Here is a 25,420-nt window from a genome sequence, read left to right as displayed (position 1 = left end):
TTCTGTGCTCCACAATATGAAAGGGAGCAGCTCAATGTGGGAGCAGTGAGCTATCCTTGACTCAGGGCACTCTGAGGATCTGATTCATCTTTGGTGCACCTGCTTCTCCACTATAAAAATATAATGTGCAGTTGTTTCTCAGCATTTCATTTCCTTTGTACCATCTTCTCTTTTCCTTTTTGCCAATCATAAAATCCCTACAGCGCAGGCGGCCATTCAGCCTATCGAGCCTGCACCAACAACCATACCCACGCTCTATCCCCGCAACCCCACATATTTACCCCGCTAGTCTCCCTGACACTAAAGGGTAAATTAGCATGGTCAATCAACCTAACCTGCACATTTTTGGAGTATGGGAGGAAACTGGAGCACCCAGAGGAAATCCACACTCACCTGTGGTCGGAATCGAACCTGGATCCCTGACACTGAGGCAGCAGTGCTAACCACTGTGCCACCCGTGATGGGGTAATGGCGATGGGGACAACAATAGCTGATGGGAGTCTTTAGTCACAAACCAAAGCACACAAAGGTTCAAGTCACTGGTTAGTTTGCAGTGGGATTTCAAAGCAGCAGCGCAACCTGGCAACAGCTCATATACTGAGCAGCCCGCTTTAGGATCTTCTTGTCATACATACAGCGTGCTCAGGAGTGTTCCCTAAAAATAGCTCGCCTTGGCCAACCTGGCTGGTAACCACAATCAGCAAGATGATCCATACTGGCAGTTGCAACAAAAATAAGTATAAACTCTTGACTGTTGTGACCTTGAACATGAGAACCCCAATTGATTCATCTGCTTAAGGGATTACCACCATGTTCTATCAGTGGGGTTACATGTCACAAAGATGGCTGTTGGACTATTATTAAGTTTTTCAGGACAAAGCTATCTAATTTCTTTAAATAAGCTTTGTAAACACCATTAAAACAGGGAGAAAGCTAAATGCAAAATTTCTCGAAACTGAGGATATAAGAAATGAGTTCCAAGAATGTTTAGGAAAGAGCCGCGCATCAATGAGAGCCACAAAAAGCTATTTTCACGCCAGTATGTCAGCAAACAAATTTGTATTTCCAACAAAAAGCAGATTAATTTTCTGAAAATGATCAGCCTATTAAAGGTTAAGCCCTACTTATTAGTTAACTGTCAGACCCATCCTAACTAATGGACAAAGATAAAATACAGTAACATTTCTGTTAGGCATCACTCTTAACCAGAATTCTGGGGTTGGGTCTGTTTTTTTAATCGAGATGTCAAACTCGCCGGTAGTTATTGGAGGCCTGTCCTTGCTCCGGCCTCAGCATCCCATTGCTCTGCAGCAGCATAATCCCCTCAGTGCTGCTCCTCGATTTGCACACTCCTGCATTTCAAGGTGTCAACGCCTGGGTGATCACCCTAGAGTGGATGAAAACACGGCAGTCACCTCACATCTCAGTTAACTGGCGTATTTGATTAACCGGCATCTCCCATTCCCAGAGCCTGCCCACTAACAGATGTTTCCCTGTACTACCATGAACAAGTTTAAGCACAACACTAGCTTTGTTCAAAAACGAGCTGGTGGATAAAGATAGCCCAAGACATGCTGATGTCACAAGACAAGTGAAATTTTTCAATGCCATTAAAGCTATCTACTGGACCATGCGCTTCCCTTTGGGGAAGTCCAAAGAGCAGTCAAGCAAATATATAATAGTAAAGCTACTGGACCTGATGACATTCCATAGAACCATAGAAAATTACAGCTCAGAAACAGGCCTTTTGGCCCTTCTTGTCTGTGCCGAACCATTTTTTGCCTAGTCCCACTGAACTGCACTTGGACCATATCCCTCCACACCCCTCTCATCCATGAACCCGTCCAAGTTTTTCTTGAATGTTAAAAGTGACCCCGCATTTACCACTTTATCCGGCAGCTCATTCCACACTCCCACCACTCTCTGCGTGAAGAAGCCCCCCCTAATATTCCCTTTAAACTTTTCTCCTTTCACCCTTAACCCATGCCCTCTGGTTTTTTTCTCCCCGAGCCTCAGCGGAAAAAGCCTGCCTGCATTCACTCTATCTATACCCATCAAAATCTTACACACCTCTATCAAATCTCCCCTCAATCTTCTACGCTCCAGGGAATAAAGTCCCAACCTATTCAATCTCTCTCTGTAACTCAGCTTCTCAAGTCCCGGCAACATCCTTGTGAACCTTCTCTGCACTCTTTCAACCTTATTTACATCCTTCCTGTAACTAGGTGACCAAAACTGTACACAATACTCCAAATTCAGCCTCACCAATGCCTTATATAACCTTACCATAACACTCCAACTTTTATACTTGATACTCCGATTTATAAAGGCCAATGTACCAAAGGCACTCTTTACGACCCTATCCACCTGTGACGTCACTTTTAGGGAATTCTGTACCTGTATTCCCAGATCCCTCTGTTCAACTGCACTCTTCAGAGTCCTACCATTTACCCTGTACGTTCTGCTTTGGTTTGTCCTTCCAATGTGCAATATCTCACACTTGTCTGCGTTAAATTCCATTTGCCATTTTTCTAGTTGGTCCAAATCCCTCTGCAAGCTTTGAAAACCTTCCTCACAGTCCACTACACCTCCAATCTTTGTATCATCAGCAAACTTGCTGATCCAATTTACCACATTATCATCCAGATCATTGATATAGATGACAAACAACAATGGACCCAACACCGATCCCTGCGGCACACCACTAGTCACAGGCCTCCACTCAGAGAAGCAATCCTCCACAACCACTCTCTGGCTTCTTCCATTGAAGAAGGAGCTGTGCTCCGAAAGCTTATGGTATTTGCTACCAAATAAACCTGTTGGACTTTAACCTGGTGTTGTGAGACTTCTTACTGTGCTTACCCCAGTCCAACGCTGGCATCTCCACATCACGTTCTCCCATTGAGCCAGTGTCTAATCCAATTTACTACCTCCCCATGTATACCTAGCGACTGAACCTTCCTAACTAACCTCCCATGAGGGACCTTGTCAAAGGCCTTGCTGAAATCCAGGTAGACAACATCCACCGCCTTCCCTTCATCCACTTTCCTGGTAACCTCCTCGAAAAACTCGAATAGATTGGTCAAACATGACCTACCACGCACAAAGCCATGTTGACTCTCCCTAATAAGTCCCTGTCTATCCAAATATTTGTAGATCCTATCCCTTATCACACCTTCCAATAGCTTGACCACCACCGACGTCAAACTTACTGGCCTATAATTTTCCGGATTTCTTTTGGAACCTTTTTTAAACAACGGAACAACATGAGCCACCCTTCAATCATCCGGCACCTCCCCCGTGAATACTGACATTTTAAATATGTCTGCCAGGGCCCCTGCAAGTTCAACACTAGCTTCCCTCAAGGTCCGTGGGAATACCCTGTCTGGTCCTGGGGATTTATCCACTCTGGTTTGCCTCAAGACAGCGAGCACCTCCTCCCCATTAATCTGTAAAGGTTCCATGACCTCCCTACCTGTTTGCCCTATTTCCGTAGACTCCATGCCCGTTTCCTCAGTAAATACGTGAAAGAGAGGGAGCAAGGCAGTTCCCAACAATCTCCACCTTCTGCAAAGAATCTTATGTTTGAAAAAAAAAGTGTGCAATCAGTTTGCAATTACAGTAGTGCACGGTTTTCAATAGCGGGAATTCTAGCTAGAATTCTGCTTGAATGCCAACGCCCACGCAAAAGATTTTTCCTGAAACCCTGATTTCAGGCCCAGTGAGGGTATGAATGATGTGATATCTTTCAAGTGCCAGTTACAAGAAAAGTGCCGAGATTTACACCTGGCATTTATTGATCTTGCAAAGATGTATGATTCAGTGAACAGAGGTTCCAAGTTAAGTTTCGCCACCTCAATGGTTTGTCTCAATTGGCAGACAATTTAATGACAAGATGAAAAGGGGACCTGAGTTTCAATTTGAATCCTTCCCCACTAAAACTGTTTAAACAAGGATTGCAGCCACCCTTTTTGCTAATTACTTTCCAGCATTTTTATCCCAAGTTTCTGTCAATCTGTGACATAGGTTCAAAAGCTAGCCATCTAGAAGGTGATTTCTAAGGCGCTGAAAAGGCAAGATGAAAGTTCTTGCCATCATTATCGATGATGTACAGTATACTGATAACATAAAAGTGCAGGCCATTCAGTCCTTCAAGCCTGTTCACTATTCAACAAGATCATGGCTGATCTTCAACCTCAATTTCACCTTCCTGCCCTGTCCCTGTATCACTTAATTCCCTTAGTTTTCAAAAATCTCAGTCCCCTTGAATACATTTAATAACTGAGCATCCACAGCTCTCTGGGGTATAGAATTCTGAAGATTCACAATCACAATCAAAAAATAGGCAACGTTTTATTGAGGTTGTGACCCTAAAAGTTATAGACTCCCCCAGCATCTACCTTGTCAAGTCACTTAATTTTGGTTACCACATCCCTAATAGATTCTAGTATTTGCCCTGTTACTGATGGAAAGCTAATTGGCTTATAGTTCCAGTTTTCTCGCTCCCTCCCTTCTTGAATAGCAGGGTTACACTTCCTATGTTCCAACCCATGGGGACTGTTTCAGAACTTAAGGGAATTTTGGAAGATCAAAACCGTTGCATCCACCATCTCGGTAGCTATCTCTTTGAAAACCTCGGATGCAGGCCATCTGGTCTAGGTGACGCCAACTTTTATTCCTATTAATATCAGTACTTTTTTCTTACTAGTACTCATTTCATGAAGTTCTTTGCTATCCTTTCTTGCATAACTGCAGACCTCTCTGCTAGCCACTTTTTAAACTATCCCAACCAGCTGTTTGAAGCCTAATACTTGAACTCGATTAATTTTTTTAATTCATTGGTGGGACATGGGCGTCGCTGGCTGGCCAGCATTTATTGCCCATCCCTAGTTGCCCTTGAGAAGGTGGTGCTAAGCTGCCTTCTTGAACCGCTGCAGTCCATGTTCTGTGGGTTGACCCACAATGCCGTTAGGGAGGGAATTCCAGGATTCTGACCCAGTGACTGCGAAGGAATGGCCGATATATTTCTAAGTCAGGATGGTGAGTGGCTTTGAGGGGAACTTGCAGGTGGTGGTGTTCCCATGTATCTGCTGCCCTTGTCCTTCTAGATAGAAGTGGTCGTGGGTTTGGAAGGTGCTGTCTAAGGATCTTTGGTGAATTGCTGCAGTGCATCTTGTAGATAGTACACACTGCTACTGAGCCTCGGTGGTGGAGGGAGTGGATGTTTGTCGATGTGGTGTCAATCAAGCAGGCTGCTTTGTCCTGGATGGTGTCAAGCTTCTGGAGTGTTGTTGGAGCTGCACCATCCAGGCAAGTGGGGAGTATCCCATCACACTCCTGACTTGTGCCCTGTAGTTGGTGGATAGGCTTTGGGGAATCAGGTGGCGAGTTACTTGCCGCACTATTCCTAGCCTCTGACCTGCTCTTGCAGCCACTGTGTTTATGTGGCAAGTCCAGTTGAGTTTCTGGTCAATAGTAACGCAAAGGATGTTGACAATGGGGGATTCAGAGATGGTAACACCATTGAATGTCAAGGGACGGTGGTTAGAGTGTTTCTTATTGGTGATGGTCATTGACTGGCATTTGTGTGGCGCGAATGTTACTCGCCACTTGTCAGCCCAAGCCCGGATATTGTCCAGATCTTGTTGCATTTAAACATGAACTGCTTCAGTACCTGAGGAGTTGCGAATGGTGCTGAATGGTGCAATCATCGGCAAACATCCCCACTTCTGACCTGTTGATGGAGGGAAGGTCAATGATGAAGCAGCTGAAGATGGTTGCGCCTAGGACACTCCCCTGAGGGACTCCTGCAGAGATGTCCTGGAGCTGAGATGACTGACCCTCCACAACCACAACCATCTTCCTATGTACCAGGTATGACTCCAACCAGCGGAGAGTTTGCCCCCTGATACCCATTGATTCCAGTTTTGTTAGGGCTCCTTGATGCCACACTCGGTCGAATGCGGCCTTGATGTCAAGGGCTGTCACTCTCACCTCACCTCTGGAATTCAGCTCTTTTGTCCGTGTTTGAACCAAGGCTGAGTGACCCTGGCGAAACCCAAACTGGGTGTCACTGAGCAGGTTAATGTTTCCAAACCTCAAGTGTTTCATCAACCTGTATCTAATACCCTGGCTTCTCCCCATCAATAAACATTATGGTGCAACTATAGCGAATGTAGACTTTGAACAATTTGGTAACAACAATCAAAGAATGCAAACATCAATGAGGAAAGTCAGCAAGGCATTAACAGTGCCTCAGTAATTTTTGGCTGCTGGAGGATCACTGCCTTTCAAATGTAAAAATACTGGATGATCTACAAGCCTTTTTTCTCCCAACTCTACTCTATGGCTCCAAATTCTGGGTGACTCGTGGAAGGTATCTTCAGCTCTCAATGTTCCCGTTGCAAGATTCTTCAAATTCACTCAGAACATCATAAAGCCAATGTGCTGGTCTTCTCAAAAGCAGGTTTACCAGTACTGAAGTGACAATCATCAAAGGTCAGCTTCACTGCTCTGACCATGTATATTGAACAGATGATTCCAAAGTCTAAAACTACTAGTTCATTCAGAACTGAGCTCCAGCAAATTAAGTGTCGGTAGTCAGAGGAGATTAAAAGATGGTTTGAAATCCAAACCTGAAGAAATGCGACATGAGCATCAATGCATGGGAGGAAAAAAGTCTGCAAACCATGGCACAATGTATACACAGGCATGGAGTAACCACTTGGAACAAGTTAGAATTATCAAAGAGGAGAATCAGAGAAGAAACAGTGACAGCCTGCTATGACAGCACCATCAACTGGTCTGTCTTTCATACGTCAGCTTTGTGGTAAATTACGTTTCTCGAGGGTTGACAGCCACATAAGTGCTTAAAGACATGGCTAACGTTAAAACTCTTGCTGAGAAGCAATCTTCTCTGATTACCGAGAGATTGTCAAGTTCCTGCCATGCCCTCCTGCAGTTTGTCACAAACTGTTATAATCTGTCATGTTTCCAATTTGATGTCATCAGCAAATTTCAATATTGTTCCCTCAATTGCCAAATACAAAATATTTATGGAAACAGCAGTCCCCTGTGGAATATTGTTTGCTGTATCTTTACACTTCAAGAAACTTGCATGTACTCCTATGTCTGTCAACTGACCATTGAGCAAGACTAATTAGATACTACTATCAAAGAGCAGGCACAGACAATGGGCACACTGCCACTTTTGTGCTCCACTATATGGAAGGGAAGAGAATTGGGGTAGACACATGGATAGTGTCCATGGATTTGAGGACAGCAAACAAGTCAGGATGCTCTGCGGGTCTGATCTGATCTGTGCAATTGCTTCGCCAGTAAGAAAGATGACCTATTTGCGAGCAGATGCTTAACCTCAAATGTTATCTCACCAATTCATTTATGCTATTGTCCCCACTTGTGTTACACGAGGACCTGCCAGTACCCTTGTTCTGTCCATGTCAACGATTGCCTGCATTAACTACGATCTGCCCAACATCTAAATCAGTAATATTCAAACTTGTCAACATTGGACAAGTGGAGAGTTTGTAGTCATCATCAAAAGCATTGGCACATGGCATAAAATCAACAAGCTAGGCTTGTAATGTAGCTGATATGACAGCTCGGTGATTGTATCCTCCTATCTTAGCGCTCTTATCTTCTGGCTCTGGCTGGTTAGAAGCTCACATTTCTACCAGTTAAGCAGGTCAAATGTGACGACCAGTCCACCCAGCTTGACCATTTTCTGCAGAGTGCCTTTAACCATATTGTTAGACACAACCTGACATGAAGTGCTAGAGGCAAAAAGAAAAAGCAATCTCATTTTTGGGCGATAATCACACCCACATGTTGAACACAAAATGCAATTTAAATAGATAAATAAGCTTTAACAGGAGAAAGGTTTTGAAGAGCAAGAGCATTTGAGGGGCTTAAACACCAGCATGGGCTAGTTGGGCCAAATGGCCTGTTTCTGTGTTCTACATTAAAAAAAACGATACGACCAATCTTGAACTCCTTTTTTGCATTGAGAAACAATGTTCCTCAATCAGATTGTCAAGTCCCAGCCACACCTTCCTGCAGTTGTCACAATTCTCATCATAATCCATCATGATTCCAATTTAACATAGCTTGCAAATTTCTATACTGTCCCCTCAATTGTCAAATACAGTGCCACAAGCATGGTACCATAGCAAATCTTTGGAAACCCACATAAACAACATCAAGCTTTCGTTATCCTATTTAATTTATTCATAGAATGCTGTAAAGAGAGTTTGTCAAGCACAACCTGTCTTTTCGAAATCCCAGTTGACTAGTCCTAGTTAACGCACGTTTTCCCTAGTAAGTCACTTAATATGATAAAACTGACTTTCACTGAAGGGTAACTGCTAATGGAACCAGAGCTTCCCTTTTTTCCTAACGAACTGCAACATTATCTGTTTCTTTGCAGATGCTTTCTGACCAGAGTACTTCCAGCATTTTGCTTTTATTTCAGATCCCCAGCATCTATAGTATTTTGCTTTTATATATTTAATGCACACTTTTACAATTAGCCATTTCAAAAATATCCCATTGTTTAATGGGATATCCCACAGCTTTTTGCCGATTTTTCCTTCCACTTGACCTCAGCATAATGTATTTTTATCATGGTTAATATTTGCTATTTTCTAATCGAGAATCTTTCGTCTCAATTTTTCACGTACTGAAACTAATATTGTGATTACTATTTTTTAAAAGTTCTATACCTTTAAAACATCGACTTGTCATATTCCATTCCCAGAATTAAGTCAAATTGGCGCTCAAAAAGAGAAATCCCTTGATTCTGCATTTTTTCCTTTCTACCTCCCAAACTCTTTTGCTTATACCCTGTTTTCAAACAGTTGTTTCTCTCAACTCCTCTACCTTCTATACACCTAAAGTTTGATTGGCCTTCCCAGCTGCAAACTGTATTCTGCCACTTTTACTTTCCAGGTCATTTTAATTTAGACCATCCACAGTTCTAATTAACCACATGGTGAGTATATTGGCATTAGCTTCTGTTCAACTATCTGCTGGTCTGCCAGTGCAACTCACTTCTGCCCAAAGAATTTGAACTCTTTCCCTTCTGCAAAATGCCTCTAACCACTATTTTCTTTCCTCACCGTCTTTTCCTGTACTGACTAGCTCATGGCACTGGAAGCAATTCTGAGATTACCACTCAATTCAATGGGAGGACTGCTGAACAAAGGCTGGTGTCCTTCTTGAAGCCAGGTTCACAAGCATTCAGGCACAACTCCTGCAAAATGAACTTTGATGGACTGTGTCCAGATTGTTGAAAAATATCTCCTCCACCAGGTCCTGTTCTCTCAACTTTCAACTGGTCAATGTTCCAGGGGAGGGAAAATACCACTTCAAGGACACTGAATTCTCCTTGAAGTGCAGTGATATTGACCTTAATGACTAGAAGCTTTCTACCAATCACTCAGAATGGCAACAACTTGTTTATCAAGTTGCAGCATGCTTCGAAACCCAACTCCTTAATGATGAGGCAGAGCGGCAGCAGAGAAGAAAAGGATGCAAATCCTGCACTCCCGATCATGCTATCACATGAAGTGTCATGCTCCATGTGCCTAAAGATCTGCAGTTCAAGAATTGGCTTGGTCACGTGCATGAAGAGCCATGACAGAAATGTGTAACACCGAGTAGATGTCATCCTCAAATTGAGCAATAGCCAGCAACAATTCCTGAAATTCTGTTTCTCGCTCATTTCGAGGACTCATTGCAATGCCTGAAATTTATTTCCCCCCATGTTGTTTGTTTTGATACTCTCGTCATTCCTTCTTCTCACCAACATCCACTCCAAAAAAAACTTATGCACTGCTCTGTTAAATACCCTACACCTGAAATACAACACACCAGTCAGAATTCAAACAACTGTCAACTCCAGTATTGAACAACCATCGACATTGCATTGGAATTACACAGAATTGCTTAAAGGCCTACAGCACATTCCATTCAGCCCAACAGGTCCGAATGCCAGTATTCATGCTCTACAAGAGCCTCTCCCACTCCAAATGCATATATTTTTATTCCTTTACCCATCAAATACTTAGCTAGCTTCCCCTTAAATGTAACAATGCTATTGTCTCAATTACTCTATTTGGTCGCAAGTTGCAGGTTTTAACCACTCTTGAATTTCTTATTGGCTTTATCAGAGATTATCATGATCTACTTGGCCCATAGTTTTGGACTCCCCACAAGTGTAAACATTTCCTTCGTATCTACCCTATCAAACCGTACATAATTTTAAGGTCATCTCTTTTCTAAAGAGAGCCCGAGCCTATTCAGTCTTTTCTGACAGTTGCACCCTCAGTTCTGGTATCTTTTTCTTTCTCCAGTGTGTCTGCAGCCTTATAAGGCGACGGCCAGGTCTGTGTGCAATAGTGTGGTCTAACAGAGACTTAACATCTCATAGATTCATAGAGGTTTACAGCATGGAAACAGGCCCTTCAGCCCAACTTGTCCATGCCCCACTTTTTTTTTAAAAAACCCCGAAGCTAATCCCAATTATTCTGTATTTAAATTCCCTCTCTGTACAAATGAACTCAGTGCCTTGATTGCACTTTTTTTTCCAAGGCCTTGTTAACCCTTGTTGTTACTTCGAATCATTTGCGAATCTGTGCCCTTAGATCACTTTGCGCTTCTAAGACATTATTTTCCCCATGAGTAGATAGCCTCTATTCTTTGCACTGAAAAGCAATATTTCACGCTTATCCATATTGAAACTCATTTGCCATTCACACTTCCATTCTGCAACTTAACATTGTCTTTTATTTTGCTGCTATGCAGCAAGACCTGGACATCATCCAGGCCTGGCCTGATAATTGACCAGTAACATTGATGCCACACAAGTGGCAGACAATCATCTCCAACAGGAGGGAGCCCAACCCTTGTCCCTTGATGTTCAGCAGCATACATCATCCTGGAGCCAACTCAATCCCAAAGAGACTATTTTGTTCCTCCATAACTGGTCTTATTGCCTTAATTTTGAGCAACTTAGAAGAGCCAAGTACACTGCTCTGTTGACCACTTGCCAGCAGGTTCCCATGCAATTGGGTGTTGTGCACTATGGCAACAAAAGGGGATTGCATTGAGCTGCTGTGATCATGGGAGAGTCAAACCCTGATCCACTTTTACTGGCTGGGCAAGAGGCTCTGCCCTCCAGGGGTGCAACTGAAGTCATGCTTTGTGAACTGTAATGATGGTTGTTGCCAATAGTCTTAAAAATCTGAAACAACATGACTCATTGAAAAGAGGATGATCAGAAACACGAATACTTTAAATCTGTTGAATTGTACATAATTCCCTAAAAGCATTTGCTCTGACTTCGGTTGTAGCTGGGACAGCTCATGGTTGATATCCAAAGTGTGAGACTGCAGTGAGTACAGGATTGTGCTGTCAAACTAATTCTCCAAGTTGCACTGCAAGCACACACATGGGGAAGTGTGCTATACTGTCAAGTTTGCCACTTGAAGTTGCTCCTGTGTTAGGAATCAATGCTGAACTTTGCGATTAAGTTCGGGTGTTTGGTTTTAAACAAAACATGTGCAGAAGACAACTGCTCCCTCCTAACTGGGGTACACTCTTGCCATAATCCACAATGGAAGCCATTTGTCTCTTCTTGCCTGGCATCAGAGGTGTACATCTGAAATTGAGAACTCTCCTTGATAGTCTCGGAACCATGTCACTTCATAAAGCCAGAAATTTCTGAAAGTAGCTTCAAAGGGAATGCAGCCCATATGCACTGCAGGATGCCCAGGAGTCGATACTGTTCATATGTTGAAGCAACAGTTGAAGCTACAATGGGCGTTTCCATACCCTCTCAGTTCAGGAAGGGAGCTCAATAAAGGAGCCTACCTTTTCTTAGTCACCATGTTCTGTCAACTTTTGCTGTTAATCAGATTCCACCTACACCTCAAAATCTCCATTGGACAATTTCAGAAGTACACCTCTGATGCCAGGCAAGAAGAGATATTTGCTGTTAGCATATCCAGTGGAATGACACCAAATGCAGTTAGAATCATACAATGCAGAACGAGGTCATTCGGCCCATCGAGCCTGCACCGACAACAATCTCACCTAGGCCCTATTCCCGTAACCCCACATATTTACCCTGTTAATCCCTCTGACACAAAGGGCAATCTAGCATGGCCAATTCACGTAATCTGCACATCTTTGGAGCGTGGGAGGAAACCTATGCAGACACAGGGAGAATGTGCAACCTCCACAGTCACCAAGGCCAGAACTGAACCCGGGTACCTGGCATGAGGCGCAGCACCGCTAACCACTATGCCACCATGTCACCCTAGTTATGCCAATCTACTGCTGGAGAGAGAGACACAAGTGACAAAGTTTTTCATCTTGCACTCACCAGGTCAAATGCAAGAATGCCAAATTTCAAATGATCGCAACAATTTATACGATAGGAGAAAAGGGTGCTGATCGGTTGTCAAGTTGATTCTGATTGGCCAAGTGTTGCCATGAAGGCAATAGGGAACTATAGGCTCCCCAAGCTTCTGGGTAATTTTAAAAACGAGCAAGGCTCGAATACATTCCTTTTGTTTGCAGAGAACAGGTCTCTGTCTGTGAAGGTATGTCACTTCTAGCAAGTGTAAATGAGCCATGTTACATGCTGCACTGATGATCTTAAATTGGTTGTTAATGTAGCTATTAATGCACTCAGGACTGTTCACCAAGTGCTGCCTAACCGCAGAATCACATCTAACAGTAGACGTTTTGTTTCAGGTTTTGAAAGCACGGCTTTGTTGAGTAGTCTGCCTATTGAATCCTTTGCAATCAGCCAATCATTGGGAAACAGGCCTACGCTTCGAGCATCATACTGGCATTGCAAGCTTATTTACAAACAGGCTGCTGAAAGAAGCCATCAACATTTGCACCATGTTATATCACAGCAATATAGATATGCCGCCATTTTCTGAATCTGTATTAGTTGAACTTATGAACTTAGCAACTCTCGCAATCGAGCTCAGCTTCCATGACGCTATGTATGCCCAAACAGATGGCATAGTTGTGGGATCCCCTCCAGGTTCAGTGCTCAGACATTTTTTGTTGGTTTCAACGCAAAATGTGTTTTTGACAGAATGACCTAACCCTCCCATCCCATGCATATTTCCAATATGTAGATGATAGGCTCACAATGCTTGAATCTACAGCCGTGTGTAATGGTTTCCTTACATACACATTCACTTTTGAAATGGGCAGTCTGATGTGTTCCCTCTCTTCGACGTACTAGTTGAGGAATCTACTAATGGGTTCTCCACTATTGTCTATCTTAAGCCTACCTTCACTGGTCAATGTATACACATTGAGATTTGTATAGCTCCATGCATTGCAAGATTGGCCTCATACTGAGAAATAGAGCGCATCAAAAAGCTATCCTGTGGGACAATGGCTATCTTGATCAGAACATTACAGGTTTGCACGATGTACAGTGAACAAATGGGTCAAAGACTTCCACTTCCAAAACTGAAAAGTGCCCTGTCTACCTCAAATTACCATGGAAAGGCAAATCCCCTCAAAAAATTGAACAAGTTAAGCAAGCTGGTTGACGCTGCTACTATGCAATGGCTGCGCGAGTGGTATTTTCCACTAACAGGATGCTGTTGTTGGTTCAAATAAAAAAGACAGCCTGCCTACCACACAATTGAGCAACGGCGTGTATGGATTTCAGTGCCAGAACAATGCCAGGTAAGTTGCTGTACAATTGGCTGATCAAATCAAACAGCATGTTCCTTTGGTTGCTTAAAACAGGCAGGATACAAATCAGATTCCACCAAACTGCACTTATAACGCACAAAACATATACTGTTAGATGCAATTCCGCAATTGGGCAGCACTTGCTGAACAATCCAGAGTATGCTAATCGCTACACTAACAACCAATTTAAGATAATCAGTCATGCTCATAACGTAGCCCATTTACACTTGCCAGAAGTGACATGTATTTATACATAAGGACCTGTTTTCTGCATCCAAAAGGACTATGTTCAACACATGCTGCTTTTTTGAATTATCTGGGAGTTTGGGGAGCCTGTAGTTTTGCTTGCTTTACCCATGGCAACACCTTGGCCAGAGTCAACTTGCCATCCAATCAGCATCCTTTTCTCTTGTAGTATAAATTGTGGCAGTTTGGTATTCTTGTGCTTGTTGATGAGTGGAAGACGAAAAGCTTCAGCAACATGTCTCTCTTTTTTAGCAATAATAAAGTTCATTACTACCAAGCGATTGTTATGCCAATTTGTGGATCAATAAACCAAAGTCATAGATTTCGGTGCTGAGACCACAGCAGCCTGCATTTGGTCCTCAATCAGGTGCAGTGGACAGAAAATGCTGCCATTTGTTTCAGAGACTGCTTGAATAAACTTTGCCCAATGGGTTGTCCTCCTAACCCAATTAGATCACGTTGGTACATTTAGTGACAACGGTCAAGACCTTTTTGATTGTACCCTGTAAGAATGCAGCCACGAAGAATCCATGATAGAACTATATGAGATCTAAAGGGAAGGCTCCAATCCACAGTCATGTACCCTGGAACCAGTACAGTCAGGCATTGGACAACTTGTGTTAAATGCTTTTGTGTATTTGTAACTGGCTCAACATGTCTGATCAATTTATCATCTTGCATTTCATTTCAGAGAGTCAGATTCCTAGTTATCTGTAGGCCAACGGGTACATCAGCCACAGGTTTTGGAGGGATTATGGCAGGATCATGGCTCGTGCCAACTTACTGACTGTCTTATTCAAAGAGTTAAATTGATTATGCTGCATGCTCTGTTCTCCAGTATAAAGTTGAGGGAACGGTGTCAGATATACCCCTGAATCACTGTTTCCTCAATGAGGTGGCTTAAATGGATAAAGAGTGAAAATGGTGCAGTCAGAGAACATCGCATACAAGACGGGCTTATGCATTATTTACTGCAGTTTTGTGCAACTAATGTCTTGTACACCATACTCCTGGTGCCAACGATCTCTGCACTGAGAAATGAAAGATTCTTACAATCAGCGGGTGCCAGCGCATTCTTGACTAGGGTTCCTAGTTTTAATGTGCTGTTCTGACTCATGTGGCAAATACTGTGCAGCTGTTCCTTATAAGTGTATTTTGTGTACCAGTCAGAGTTAACATACTCACTGTAATTTGCCGGCCAAATATCTGATGTGGAAACCCAGCACTGTGCTTAAGAGTCTCCAAAGCAAATCAAATAAACCCAAACAGCAGCAAAGGTAGAATTTCTACTAATATGGTCTCATACTCTCCCCATAGGAACATATCCCACTCGAGTCCAGAGAGCTTGTACCAAGTTGACAACAGTGAAAGCTTAGGAATTTCCAACAGCAAGTGCCAGACTTGAACCAGTTATTATACAGCACTGATAAGCTCCCTGCCCCTTGTCCACGTAGAATCACCCTAACCATTAGGGTAGTGCAGAGATATTTAGAGCCAAGTGCAGCCTCCCATGACAGGACAACCCTCCAATTCCCATTAACAAACCAAGCTAGCTGGTTAACCACCAATAATAGCCTGGAGTACTACAGAGTCTTTCTCAAGTACTGAATTGTGGAGTCTGTCAAAGAGGATCAATTTGATTGTCATTTTCCTTTTCCAGTTCACCATCTTCAAGGTAATTCAACTCAAAAAAATACCCTGTTCATAATACCAGCTGTTGGGTTTCCTCTGAGGTATACTCGTGCAGTAACCAGTCTTTGCACGCGGGTCACACTCAAATAGGCCTCTTTAAAGTCCACGTGTGCCTGGCCACACAAAAAATGTAAAGGGGTCTCACAATTAAATACATTGCCCACACACTCCAAGCTGCATCATGTTACTCAGTGATGAGAAAAATTTGAAAAACGGGAAAGGCATTTTGCAGAGATTTCAAAGGCTGTTGTAGCTATGGTAACATAGAACAATTATGACTTTATTTTGATGCACAGCCTTCACTGTCAGCCAATGATAAAGGATGACCATGGGTAAATGAAAATACTTTATTTGCTCACAATACATGGCAACAGGAGCACTTGATTGCTCACTGATGTTACCATATAACCTGAAGAACAGGGAGAGAGCCTTTCGTTTCATCATAGCATTCCTGCCTCACGATCAGAAGATACAAGGTTCACACCCAACTCTAGAAAATTCCAGTTCCTGAATTCTGGGAATACATCCAGCAGGATACTCGTCTGGTGGGTGTAGGTATCATACCTACACAATCATACGGATTGTAAGAGCTCATAAAACCCTTCCATTGTATGGGAATAACCAGTCTATCAACTGGTATAAAGATAGTTACAGCCATAGAAGGAACGTTCATATTAAAGCTGGTTGGACTTTTAAAAAAATCAACGTGTGAATAGTCCGACTATGAAAACAACCTAAACACCAGAGTTCTTCTTTCTTTTGTATGTTGTACCTGAAAAGAATAGCACAAGTTTAACTTGTTTTAAAGCTTGGTACATCTACCTTAAGCTTCCTGAAAAGGACAATACAAAAATATGGACAGGCTAAATTAACATTACAAAACACTGTCTCATCGAATCTAGATCAGAAGAAAGGGTTACTCAAAATTTGTTGACAGAACATATGGTATGAAGAACAAAGAACTTTTAGCTGGAGGACGAGCAATACAGTGACAAATATTGGGGGCGGGAGGTGGGGGGGGGAGAAAAGAGTCCATAAGTTGCAAGAGGAGATCACATGCAGCTTCACCTATCTGCAACACCATGACGACATTTTTCACATGCAGACACAGCACATTATTTACCTGTAATATATCAAGATAGGCAATACTCAAAAGTGTATGGAGGATGAGGAGTGGAAAAAAAAACTTACGTTGACCAAAATTAAATACTTTCACTGACCTGCAGTGGGTCCAGAATAAACGCAACATTAAACCTGCTGGCTTTCAGCAATTAGTCCTAATTACTCCAAAAGGACATAGTTCTGGTTTTGATGCTAACTGACCCCTTGTATATTTTCCAGCATTTGCAGTTTTCTTTTTATTTCTGAAGTGTTCTGATTGTAACTGCTGCCTCCATTTGTTAATGGTAACTTCTTCAAATTCTTATTGAATTTCATCATTTTCATCCCCAAAACAGATGTGAAACTTGATTAAACAGCAGTGCAAAGCACAAGTGCAGTTTGAATAAATTATAGGAAACCGATGGGTTAACAGAACTGCAATGGTGGAAACATAAAATTGGCTTTAAAAATGAACACAAAATCCCATCCTAATCCATATGATGCATGACTACAATTGAAATTAATGAAAAATGCAAACATAAAATGACTTGCATTTATATAGCGCATTATCACATCTCTCAAATGTCTCAAAGCACTTCACGTACAATGAATTACTTTGAAGCACAGTGATAGTAAATGCGATAGACATTTTGCGCACGCCAAGATTCCATAAACAGCCATGAAATCTATGACTAGTTATATCCTGTTTTTTTGGTGCCGCTTACAGGAGTAATGATGGCCAAGATACATGGAAAATTTACTCTACTTTCACAGTGCTGTGGGATCTTTATTGCCCACCTGAACTACAGGAACAGGAAGACAGCCTCCTGTTCCTGTAGTTCAGGTGGACATCATTTAGTGCAGCAACCGATACTGGCTAACCAGGAAGAACCCGATATTATCTGCAAGTTTGCTCATCACCTACTATACCTGTATCTGGGAAGAAAGCATTGGCTAATTGTTGCTGCTGTTGCATCACAACTTGCTGCGTCTGCTGCATGATGCCCAATTGCGATACAGCCAACTGCTGAGTTGACAGCAATTGCGGTGAGGTCATATGTTGACTCTGCTGTGAAGCCACTATCTGCTGTGGTGGATGTTGCCCTGTTGCCACATGCTGCTGCTGTTGGGACATGACTACATGTGGTGAGGCTCCAAGCCGTTGTTGCGATACTGTCAACTGTTGCTGCTGCGAAGATGGAAGAGATCGTGGGATCCCCAAGTGATGATGCTGTATCACTCCCAAGATATGTTGCTGTGGCAGGTTTAGACTCTGTGGTGGCCCCTCAAGGTGCTGAGATTGCTGTGTTGTTGGAAGGTGTTGGGAAAGTCCTGGATGACTCTGTTGATGTGAAACCTCAAGTTGTTGCTGCTGTTGCAGAACTGGAAGGGCCTTTGGTCCTGAATGCTGTTGCTGTTGTTGTGCAGGTACACACTGTGATCCTCCCAATTGCTGTTGTTGCTGCAGTTCCATTTTCTCTTGCTCAAGTAAATCGTGCAGAAGTAGTGGAAGCTCACTTGCTTCCAAAGAACTTTCTACTTTGACAAGGTCGTCCACAGATCGACGTTTAGGCTCCATACTGGGCACATGTTGGCACATCTCATCTAGTCCTAGTTTACCCAACGGCGGCCTAGACTGGACAGCCAGAGGCATCTTGGACACTATCTGAGCTGAAGATGTGCAGGGCATACTTTCTAAATCCAAGTTAGAATGCCCATTGCTTGGAATGCGTGCAGTCCGATGGCCACTTGAAGCAATTGTACTACTTTGAGTAGTTTGTGTTCCACTGGTAGTACATGTAGATGTCTGACACAGTGCTGCACTTGTATTAACACTAAGCCCAGTTCCAATACCAAGGAGCATCGACACTGCTCCCCTTTCATCATCCACCTTTGGTGGACTTTCTGATTTTATCAAAACTGTCTGCGCATTGGACGTATTTGCTACAAACTGGCAAGCTGAATTTTGGGAAATGTTCTCTTCAACCTTTAGTACTAAATCAAGAGTAGGTTTAGGAGAATTGTCAGTAGATGGGGCTCTGCTGACGGGATCACTGCACTGACTGCCAGTATTAGTCTCTGAATTGACATTATTCACTGTCTCACACATAACCCTATCAGAAGTGGACAGAGCATCAGCAATGACATCTGATTTAGCCATTGCTTTTTCACGCTCCTCTCCCTTTTCTGTCTTTTCCAAATCAGATTTGTTGACTTTATCATTTGCACATTTAATCGCTGGGTCGACAGCACCCTGATCAGTCAATATACACTGACCCTCTTCTGCTTTCTCATTTGCAGATTCCACTAAACGCAGCTGCTCTGTAAAGATGTCTTTTTTATCACCGGTGTCGAGCTCGGGGTCAGTATAAGCCAACAGATCAAACTCTTCACACTTCAGAAGATCATCCAGATGGGGGTCATTGGTTTCCAGGTTATCAAGGTTACCAAGCTCATCATCTGTCTTACTGTCTGGGTCAAGACTCAGATTGGCAAGGTCGTCTTCTTCATCTAGCTCTTTAGGTGAATCAAGTTCCTCATCTAAGGCTTTTTCTACCGAGTCATGACAAGGAATCTTGCGAGAATCCAACTCTGCATGCTCTGTAACTACATTGGAGATCGATGGGACAGAGTTAAGTGGAAAGGATACCGAGCTGTCCTTCAAACTATCTGAACAGCGACTAGAAGTGGATGATGTTGTCGACGAAGTTGTCTGAAATGTCTGTTGTGATTCAACTTGTACAGTAGAATCTAACGGCTCTTTTGTTTGAATATGCTGATGGGCACTTGATACTTCCACTGAATGAGGTGAAGATGGCAACGGAGCGGAAATATTCTGCTGGGGCAAGAGCGTAATCCCAACTGGTGACTGCGGCAAAGATGTACCTGGACCTCTTGACATCACCTTGCATCCCTGCATTTGATGGACAAACGGGCCGATTTCTTGATTTGGTATTGGAAGGCGCGGTCTTGGTTGGGGAGTACGCTGTGCCAATTGGGCAGCAATGGGCAAGCGCTGGGAATTATGTCTCAGTTCTATATACTGAGGACTCACAGGAATTGGTGAAGCCACAATCTGTTGCTGTGCATTCTGAAAAGTGATCTGAGTGGCAATTCTAGGATTAAGTCCAGCTGTGCTGTTCACCTGCATGGTCATTGCAGGCCTATTTACATGCAAAGCTTCAGGTTGCTGAAAACGAGTCTGTCCAGGAAGTCTCTGTACCAACTGCTGCTGCCATTGTTGCTGCTGAGCAGTTGGTAAGCTTCTTGGGTGAAATCCTTGTGGGCTACCAACTCCTGATTGTCTAGATGGGAAAAAAAATGGAATTGTGAATAGAAGTAGTGCAAGCAGTAATAGTTCGTCAAGTTCCCTGTCCAACAGGGGTAATTTTAAGACAAAACAGATTCTAACATCCCATAAACTTGGCTATATAAAAAAAATTGGTGTCAAATTATTTCAGGCATTGAAAGTGGGAAGACATTCTACACCAAGACCATTACAAAATGCAAGTGATCACAGCGATGAAGACAGTTCATTACCATAATGGACTTTAACTTCTAATGACGTGAGCTTCCCTATGATCTAATATCATAGATGTCATTCCCTGAGATCATTACAAAAATCTTCAATTTGATCACCAATAAAAAAGAATTTCAACAAAAAAGATCATAGTCAGAACAGGACAGGAGGATGTTTTATCCTGTTCTGATGAAAGGTTACATTTTACACATTAACTGTTTTTCTCTCCACAGATGCTGCTCAACTTGAGTATTTCCAGCATGTTTTGTTTTTATTTCAGATTTCCAGAATCTGCAGTATTTTGCTTTATAAAAATATTTTGTCCTGTTAATAGGGACAGCACAGTGGTTAGCACTGCTGCCTCACAGCACCATGAACCCGGGTTTAATTCCGACCTCGGTCACTGTCTGTGTGGAGTTTGTACGTTCTCCCCGTGTCTGCATGAGTTTCCTCCGGGTGCTCCAGTTTCCTCCCACACTCCAAAGATGTGCAGGTTAGGTTGATTGGCCATGCTAAATTGCCTCTTAGTGTCAGAGGGGTAAATAGGGTAAATGTGATTACGGGGTAGGGCCTGGGTGGGATTGTTGTCGGTGCAGGCTTGATGGGCTGAATGGCCTCCTTCTGCACTGTAGGGCTTCTATGATTCTATGAATTTCACGCGCATAGCCAATTACATGCTCATGCTCAGCAATCAATCAGCAGTGTCAAAACTTATTCCACAACCCCTTTCATATCAAAAACAAGATGTCACTGCTTGGTGGCTGCACAGCACATGCCACAAATTATTTGGGTGAAATCACCTACAATAATGTTTTGAATTGGAAGCTGCTCAAGAATCTTAACCCTAACATATGCTGCAACTAAATAATTATAATGGGTCCCACAAAGAGTTCCGACTTGGGAAATGCTTTGGCAGATCTTCTGCGGAGCTACTGTGAGTCAGACGTAATGCTACCGATACAAAGAACTCATCAAGTATTTTAGCCTTGCCTTGCGCCTCTCAGCAAATTTCATCCTCTCTGTACCTAATAGGACCCACTCCACCTCTGACTACCCATTTGCTATTTAGATGCTAGTTGAAAATTTTTGGGCACCCTTTTATGTTGGCTGTCATTCTATTTGCCAGTCCTACTTTCCTCTTCACCTCCCTTCTCAATCTACTGTATGTTTCACTTGAATAATTCACCTGACACACATCTCACACCCTCTTCTTTTGTTTCATCATAATCTCCATCTCCTGCTCATGCAACAAGCCCCGTTTTTGGCTCCCTTACCCTTTTGCCCTCATTGGAACGTACGTAGCCTGTGTCTAAAGCACCTCTTCCTCAAAGATCACCCGTTGCTCTGTTACAGATTTGTGTATCAGTCTCTGGTTCCATTTTACCCTGGCTTGATCACCTGTTATATTGAAATTAGTCCTCTTCCAATTTAAAAGTTGTATATTATTGTTCTTCACGCTTCTCCTTTACGGATCTAAAACTTACGATACAATGATCACTCTTGCCCAAATGCTCCCCCCATGGACAGTTGGTCCACTTGTCTCACCTCATTTCCCAGCACTAGATCCAACAATGCCTCTTTTCTAGTTGGGCTAAGAACATACTGATCAAGAAAGTTTTCAACACTCAGCCAGCTACACATGCTTTAACTGACTACATTACTGAATCAACCGCTAGGCAAGTCCATTTTGATGCAATAGATGTTGCTTAAATTGTACTTACCTAGGAGCATTTACTTCACCAGTGGGGGTATTGCCTGGTTGTGGAGGCCGACATAGACTCTCATCCTGAGGAAACAATCGCTGTTTATCTATTACCACTGGATTTATTAATCTTCCATTTCCAGAGCCTGGGATTAGCCCTCTCAGGCCAGACCGGTCCTGCAATAAACAAAATAAAGATTTACAAAAGAAATCTCAACTGGTGTGTCAAAACGGTGCAAATTAATGCAGTTTGAATTGCAAAACCATTGCACTATAAAAAACCCTATTTACAAATATCTAGAAAGATTAGATTAGGGTACAGCTAACATTTGCCCTCAATGAGCACTTCCAAAAACAGGTTAACTGGCAATTGGCTATTTGTGGGATCATGAGGTGCACATAATGGTTGCCACAATGGTCCCAAAGCACTTCACATGAAATCAGCTAAAGTCCTGTGACTTTTTTCTTTAATATGGAAATGTGGGTTGTGACAAGATGGCATATAAATTCAAGTTTGTCTTGTCTCACCAAACTACATGGAAGGTTGAAATGCCCGATAACTGCAATATGACAACACTGAGCTTCAAACTCAAAAAGCACACAGCATTTGAAACCTGGTTACATTTATCCCAGAGAACAAATCTACCAACCACAGCCAGGTGGTCAGAGAGTTTGGGACACAACGTGGCTGCAGAAGGATCTGAAAAAAGCATTCGCACAAGTGCAAGATTCTACCCTCTCAAGAGGGTGCAGAGTAGATATTGGAGGGGAATGGGAGAGAAATATAAGAGAAATATAATTCTTTTGAAACTTTTACACATGGAAAGTGGTTATGTTAACTACTCAAATAGGTAAAATCAGTTAACTCAGGTAGTAAAAACAAAGCGCAATCCATACATTAGCTGATGAAAAGTTCTACAGGAGAAAATTTGGAAAATTGTTTAAAATGCCAGACATCCAACATCAATAGGTACCTGGGAGATGGGGTATGGAGGTGGGGCCCTTGTCTGTAGATCATGGGACTGGCTTGAACTTTCTTGTGACCAACTGCTTGTTGTAGTACCGCCCCCACATGCAGCTGCCTGTTCCTTCTCTTGTCGCAAGTTATTCCGCTGTATTTGCTGGCGTATCAAAAGTTGACGCAACCTCTGCCGCTGAAAAGACAATACATAAAGAAACTGCATTTCAACACAATTTCTTCTGTTATATGTTTGCAGCTAACAGTTCCATTGTATGGAGATCTAAACTGTAGCAATAGTTTACAATTCAGAGATTAAAGTCAAATTCTAAGCCTGACCCACAATACTGCCTTCCAAAGCAACTGTTAAGTTTAGTCAATGCTCAAAATTAGATTGCTTAGATCATCTCAACCCACACCAGACTGCACAAAACTATGTTTTGAATTCTACAAACAAGGATCCAACGTAATTAGTTAACTGTGTAAAGCTACCCAACAGGGAAAAAACACTTCCATTCACATAGCACCTGGTGACCTCTGGGTCCCAAGACAATTTAGGACCTATCAATTACTTAACCTTTTGAAGTTTAGTCACTGCTGCAAAGCATGAAACATGGCAACTATTTGCACAGAGAAAGGTCCCACTATCAGAAACGTGATCATGAAAGCTAATCTGTTTTAGTGATGTTGATCAAAGGGTAACTATTGACCAGAACATCAGGGAGAACTTGCCCGTTCTTCTTCAAAATTGAATTTTTTTAATGTCAACCCTCTGACCTAGAGGAAGATAAGAATGCTACCCACTTAGCCACAGTTAACACTGCAGACTGCTCATTTTCAATTTTTCTAATCAAATGCAGAAGTTTGGTGAGAAGAGGAAGTTCAGTGAGGAGGAGAGGGAGGCATTCCCTTGCCTTTTCTAACTTTTTCACCCTGTAGTAATTGGATTTTGCTCCAGGGGAGGAAGTGAGCTGTTGGTGAGTATCTGGTGAATATCCAGTAAGCGGTCAAGGTTTATTTTCCAAAGGTTTAAAATAGTACTGGAGTTTATGATAAGATTAATAAATATCTAAAAGAAAAAATGAATGAAATAGTTAATTAATTAAAGCTCATAATGGCAGGACAGGTGATGTGCCAACGCTGCAACACGTGGGAGCTCACGGATATTAATTTATCCAGGGCAAGCACGTCTGCAGTTAAGCGCCTGTGGCTTCAGGAACTTCAGCTCAGAGTCACTGAGCTAGAGGCTGATCTGCAGACAATGCGACACATCAGGGACGGCGAGAGTTACCTGGACACGTTGTTTCAGGAGGCGGTCACACCTTTAGATAGGATCTTCTGGTTTGGAAAGTTGTCAGGGACAAGAGGGTGCGGCTGCAGCTCAGGGAGGCAAAGGGACTCGGTGTCAACCTCTGCAATTGTCCAACAAGTTTGAGGTTCTTTCAGCTTGTTTGGATGAGAGTGGGGCTGCAGGGTGGATGAGCTGAATGACCATGGTACAGGATGCCATTCAAATGAGGGGAGCACATAAGAATGTAGTGGTAGTAGGGGACAATATATGTGATGATACAGTGCCTTTAAGAAATGTATTTGTAAAACATTTGAAGGGTTCGTTTAAAACTGTTTTGTGCTGTAGTTTTCTATGTTCTAAAATTCAGCTGTTTTACACGGTGCCGATTTGTCTGCAAACTAGGCAGCTTACAAGTTGAGAATACAGGCTAATGACTGATTCTAGCTAGGGATATGTTTGTATTAATCTGAGTTCATGCATTTTTTTTAATTTGGGTTTTCCTCTGGGGTTTCAGAGTAAGGTTTTGATTAGGTTGATTGACAAAGACAATCACGTGCTTAAGGGTAGGAGCTAATGATAGAGAAAAGCAGGCAGTTACTGCCAGGTTCTGAAAGAAGCAACAGGTGTCTCTGTCTGTCTCTCCCTCTGGAGGCTGCTATGTGGGACCTGCTAGGAGAAATAGCTTCCTCTGTGTCTTTCTCTCAAGAGGCTCAAGAACTGGCAGTCCAAGTACAAGCACGTAAGCCCATGTGTGGTCACTGATTTTGAAGAGAAATTTAAGTCGATAAGAGGAACATTGCTTGAATTGGAACTAATAGAGATAGGTTAGCAAAGTATTTCAAGTGGTAAAAGTTAATCCATTCGTTATAGTTAAACTTGAATTGTTAAGCAAAGTTTGTTTTGATAAAAGCTTCCTAGTGTGTCAATAGAATCACACCTCGAGTGAAACCCTTATTCTCACACAAATGCCAAAATAGAAAAACTGCTGGGGTCTAGTTGGGCTTCATAACATACTTTGGGGTTTTGATCCGTACCTTAACAATAGTGAGGGGGATTGACACTGCTCTCTGTAGCAAGGAGCAACAGTCCAGAAGGCTGTGTTGCCTTCCCAGGGTTCAGGACATCTGCTCAGGGCTGGAGAGAAACTTTCAGTGCGAG

General features: G+C 42.7%; 1 protein-coding gene across 12 annotated transcripts in view; it reads right to left on the bottom strand.

The window, feature by feature from the left end:
• Positions 1–25,420, bottom strand: part of kmt2d (lysine (K)-specific methyltransferase 2D) — a 219,505-nt gene that overhangs the window by 58,064 nt on the left and 136,021 nt on the right. For all 12 annotated transcript variants that reach the window (XM_078201292.1, XM_078201290.1, XM_078201295.1 and 9 more), the window contains 3 exons: positions 22,988–23,167; positions 22,033–22,190; positions 17,722–20,096 (listed from right to left, as the gene is read on the bottom strand). In XM_078201292.1, coding sequence (XP_078057418.1) covers positions 17,722–20,096; positions 22,033–22,190; positions 22,988–23,167 — 2,713 coding nt within the window. The remainder of the gene's footprint in view (positions 1–17,721; positions 20,097–22,032; positions 22,191–22,987; positions 23,168–25,420) is intronic.

This window comes from Mustelus asterias, chromosome X, assembly GCF_964213995.1.
Source record: "Mustelus asterias chromosome X, sMusAst1.hap1.1, whole genome shotgun sequence".
Lineage (NCBI taxonomy): Eukaryota > Metazoa > Chordata > Chondrichthyes > Carcharhiniformes > Triakidae > Mustelus > Mustelus asterias.
Note: the sequence above shows the minus strand (reverse complement) of the source record. Positions and strands in the feature narration are given on the sequence as shown.